General features: G+C 58.7%; 1 protein-coding gene across 1 annotated transcript; it reads left to right on the plus strand.

Moving 5' to 3' along the window:
- The first annotated feature begins 1622 nt into the window (after window positions 1-1622).
- Window positions 1623-4827, plus strand: LOC103543521 (glutathione S-transferase P). Its single transcript, XM_070565634.1, has 7 exons — window positions 1623-2042; window positions 2375-2410; window positions 2657-2763; window positions 2865-2952; window positions 3327-3430; window positions 4302-4409; window positions 4568-4827. Coding segments are annotated over exons 1-7 (633 nt in total). The 5' UTR covers window positions 1623-2041; the 3' UTR covers window positions 4757-4827.

Below are 4827 nucleotides of genomic sequence, written 5' to 3' on the forward strand. Positions count from 1 at the left end.
GGAGTTCCCTATGGGACCGTGGTGCATCTTGAGAATTGATCTCAAGACACCACCGCTTGGCTCCTGGTCACCTGGAGACCCAATTGGATAGTTTTGATTTGAGCAAGTTGGACCAGTTTCTGATTCTCTAGAGAGCCAATAGGGGAAAACTCTGACATCAGCCACCAACCATCCTCTCTTTTATCTGCCTTGGCTCAAAAGGCCAGAAAACCTGAGCGCCAAGTTTGTAATTCCCTGCTCTGCAAACAGAGGGTGACCTGTCCACTTGGACAGGTTTATTCAATATAAACAATTCAGTATAAGCAGTTACCGAATAAACTCAAGGACCTTTAAGCATTAATTGGGAGACCCCAGACCCAGGAAAGACAGGCTGCAGCGGCTGGAGCTCTGCAGAGCCAGTGGGCGCAAAGGGCCCTGCTGGTACCACGGCGCCGGGTCCTCTCCATGCTCTGGGAGGTCTCAGACAGTCTCTCTGGGTCCCTTTGTGCTTACCAATCTGTCGACTTAAAGAGTCTAGGTGATATTAGTGAACAGGTTTATTCCCTAATCAGCGAGAGGAGTTTGAGCCCCGGGAACAGCCCACAGGGCGCTATGCTGGAGCTGCTCCGAGCTGCGTGAGGTGAATTGGGTCTCTTTCACAAACAGTGCACGTGCAGGGAAGAGGAAAAGAGAAAAACTTACAATTAGATTTCAAAAAAAAAGGGATAGAGTCTGTCTGGGCTTTTCTCTAGATTCTCCACTGAAGGTAACGCAAACAAGAACTCCTTGGCTACACATCAAACAAGTTCAGAGATGCTGACCTGATCTGTGTGTGGAGGGGAGGCGAGGACAAGGGTTGTTAATTATTCCCTCCGTCTCTAAGAAATGCAGTTAGGAAACGTGACAGCGAGCTACCCTTTTTTCCTGCTGTGGATCTGTCCAGCTGGCGTCTTTGGCGATGAGGTGTGGCGTTCAAGGCCATTGGACACAGGCTGACAACAGCCCGCATGGATGCTTCACAGCGCAGCCTGGATTTTACTGGGCTGGCTTAAAGCCTACGCAGTTTGCTTGTTAGATTTGCCTGTTAGATCAGGGAGAGGGGTCCCCAAAATCTGTCCAGAGGGAGTAGGGCCTGAACTTCTTGAAAGGGGTCCCAAGGCAGACAGATGGGGTTAAACAGCACCGAAGCTCGTCCCGGAACACTTTGCAATTGTCCTCAACTCTGATGCACTGAGGGACACAGTTCTGTTTGGCACTATTGTGCCAGAAATGCCCAGGGCTCCCTAACATTACTTTTGAAAAGGGAGTGTCTGGTGTCCCTTTGTCCAGATAGGTTTAAAACCCCTATGGTTCTCCCTGTCATTTTTACAGTGACCTCCTGCATATGACAAGTGGCACCCATTTCCACTTAAAGTGAAACGAAAGTGGAACAGGTTCCATTTTAAAATAAGCTAATTTGAGTCGAAGAAGTGAGGTAATTTAGAGAAAAATGATAAGCGTCGGACCATGACCATGACAAGAACGCAGAAGGTGGCATCCACAGACCTGATGGGTATGAGAAGCCCACTGGGAGTGTGAGTTTGCACTTGTGTGTATCCGTGTGAAGGGCAGAAGGGTGTGTCCATCTTTGTACAGCGTCTACTGTGTCCTTTGTCTGGGGGAACAAGTGTTTGCATGCAAGGGTTTTGGGCCTCTGAGGTCTGCTACTCAACCATGGAAATAGGCTGGAGTGGGCGGATCCTAAGGCTTCTGGAACATTCTGGAACCTCGACCCCAACCTTTGCCGCGAGTCCACCAGCCCCAGGGGCATGTTGGGCAAACCCTCTACCGGCGCAGGGCGGGGCGCAGCTGGCTTAGGGGGGCTTGGCCGCAGGGATGATGGGGCCGGGTGGCAGGCGGAGGAGGTTGCGAGGCGGCTAGAGGCAGCGCGGTGACTCAGCACTGGGGGCGGAGCGGGGCGTGCGGGGCGTGCGGGGCGGGACTACCCTTATAAGCCTCCAGGCAGCAGGCTTGAAGTTCCGCTGCCGCCGCCGCCGCCTGAGCCGCTGTCTGCACTGCAACGAGTGAGTCCGCGCCACAGGGCCTCCGAGGGGGTCCCAGGAGGCTCGGAGCGCTCCCAGCGCCTGGCTGGGACCTCCAGCACCGGGCCAGGGCTCCTCGGAGGCCTTGCCCCGCTCACCCCTCCCAGCGCCGGGACGGGGATCCGCAGGACCCATGACGCCACCAGCGCAGGGTTGGGGTTCTGGGCGGGGCCCGGTGCCCCCAGCGCAGAGACTCGCTCCTCGGGGGCCCGGAGCGCCCAGAGCAGGGAAGGGGACCCCGGAGGACAAGTGGGTGCATCTCTCCCATGATACCCTTTTCCCAGACTCTAACAGACCTCTCTCTGTCTCTCTAGTGCCGCCCTACACCATCGTCTACTTCTCCGTTCGAGGTAGGGGCCCCTACTGGGAAGGAGGCGGCAGGGCTTGGGGCTGCAGCCCACGCCCCTCGCCCCCCTGAGGGAGACCCCAACCCCCGCTTATCCCTCCATCACACGGCTACTAGTCCGGGCCACCTTCCCTGTATCTCTGAGCTCCTGAGGCTCGGGTATCCAAGCTGGTGGCCATGGCTCGTCCCCTCCCTAGGAGGCTGTGAGATCAGGGGAGGAGTCCCCACACCCCTGTCTCCCCTCCCCCAGGGCGCTGTGAGGCCATGCGCATGCTGCTGGCTGACCAGGGCCAGAGCTGGAAGGAGGAGGTGGTGACCGTGGACACCTGGATGCAGGGCCCACTCAAGGCCTCCTGTGTGAGTGACTGTGCCCACGCGGGAGTAAGGGGCTGCACTTGGAGGGGGCAAAACTTGGGTGGCAGGCAGCCGAGCTCACTGAACCTGTGGTACCCCCCCAGCTGTACGGGCAGCTCCCCAAGTTCCAGGACGGAGACCTCACCCTGTACCAGTCCAATGCCATCCTGAGACACCTGGGCCGCTCCCTCGGTGAGTCCTGAGGTCACAGGCGCCCCAGCCCAGGGCAGTGGTGGGTGGGCCTTCCCAGTGTTCCTGAGTATCTGCTCAGTGCCCCAGCCTTCTGAGCCTCGTCCGTTGAAATCAAGCTGCCCGGCAGCCCTGTTGGGGTGGTGATTAAATAACTTTTCCGAGGTCAGGCCCAGGTCTGCCTGCAATCCTTGCTGTATGCCAGGCTGCCTCTCACTGAGTCCTGAGCACCTTCTGTGGGTCAGGACTGTCCCTTCCTTCCATCCACATCCTCCTTCCTGCCTGTGGCCTGCAGGCAGCCACTTGGCGTGTCAGTGGATCAGCTGAGAGTTTTGTATCAGGCGCCCAGTCATGCTGTCTGCTCTCCCGACCCCCAGGGCTGTATGGGAAGGACCAGCGGGAGGCGGCGCTGGTGGACATGGTGAATGACGGCGTGGAGGACCTCCGCTGCAAATACGTGACTCTCATCTACACCAACTATGTGAGCGCGGGCACAGGGACAAACACAGAAAGGGGCTTCGTGTCCTCTCACCCCCCCACCCCTCCCGTGGCTGCGGCTGACCCCTCCCTCGGTCAGGGTACCTGGGCTGGGTCTGGCTCTGTGCTGGGGGCCAGGAGCCATTATGGACAAGACACAACCCTCAGCCTCACTGCCTGGGCGATGGACCCAGTCAAGTCCCGGGCACTGGCAGAACAGTGCAAGGACAGGAGACGTGGAGGCAGAGGGCTGCTGACCCCCTCAGCTGGGGGAGGTCAGGAGGGCCTCCTGGGGGTGGGTGTAGGAGGATTTCTATCAAACTTTTTGTAGGGGGTGCTGGCATTTTCAGGTGCACAAAGTATGCAGATAACGGAGCACATTCGGGGACTTGGGACCAATTTAGCAGAGACAGGGTGTGTGCACACATGCACGTGAGAGAGAGGGAGAGTCACGAGATGGCGCTGGAGGTGCAGCGGGCCCAGGGCCTGAAGGCCTTGAACTAGCTGGCTTGGACGCTGTCCTGACGGTGGTGGGGAGCCATCGAGGAGTCTAAGCAGGGCGGTGTCCAAACTTGAGGTTGAGAAGGACCCTCCAAGGCGTTTTCAGTACTCTGGTGAGAGAGCACTGCAGGAAGGGAAAGGTGGGAATGGAGTAGAGAAGAATCAGCGGCTGAAATGGACAGGAAGTGGCAGTGGCCTGGGGCAGGGAGCGAGCAGAGGAGTACCCGGGGCTCTGGCCGGGGGTGGGGGGGGGGGGGGAGTGATTCACTGAGATGGGGCAAATAGGAGGGGCTGTCATGGGGCAGGGACAGGGGCTGGGCTGGGCAGCAGTGTGAGGGGCTGGAGGATGATGGCAAGTGGCATCTTTCTGGCAGGAGGCCGGCAAGGAGGACTATGTGAAAGCACTGCCCGGGCACCTGAAGCCTTTTGAGACCCTGCTGTCCCAGAACCAGGGGGGTCAGGCTTTCATTGTGGGCAACCAGGTGAGCGTCTGGCCCTGTCCTGCCCCTTCTGAGAGCACGTGAGCCGTGCGTTCAGCAAAGCTGGGCAGACCTGGGGAACGGCTCAGCCTCCCTGTCCCCCGTTCCCCCATCCTCTGGCCGATTCCCACCCGCTGAGTCCCGGGCCCCCTGCTCTGCAGATCTCCTTTGCCGACTACAACCTGCTGGACTTGCTGCTGATCCACCAGGTTCTGGCCCCCAGCTGCCTGGACTCTTTCCCCCTGCTCTCGGCCTACGTGGCACGCCTCAGCGCCCGCCCCAAGCTCAAGGCATTCCTGGCCTCCCCCGAGCACGTGAACCTGCCCATCAATGGCAATGGGAAACAGTGAGGGCTTGTGGTGCCCTGGGCAGGAGGCAGGGGCTGTCTACTTCCCTTTCCAATAAAATTTCCAAGAGAGAA

The sequence above is a fragment of the Equus przewalskii genome, chromosome 11, assembly GCF_037783145.1.
Source record: "Equus przewalskii isolate Varuska chromosome 11, EquPr2, whole genome shotgun sequence".
NCBI lineage: Eukaryota > Metazoa > Chordata > Mammalia > Perissodactyla > Equidae > Equus > Equus przewalskii.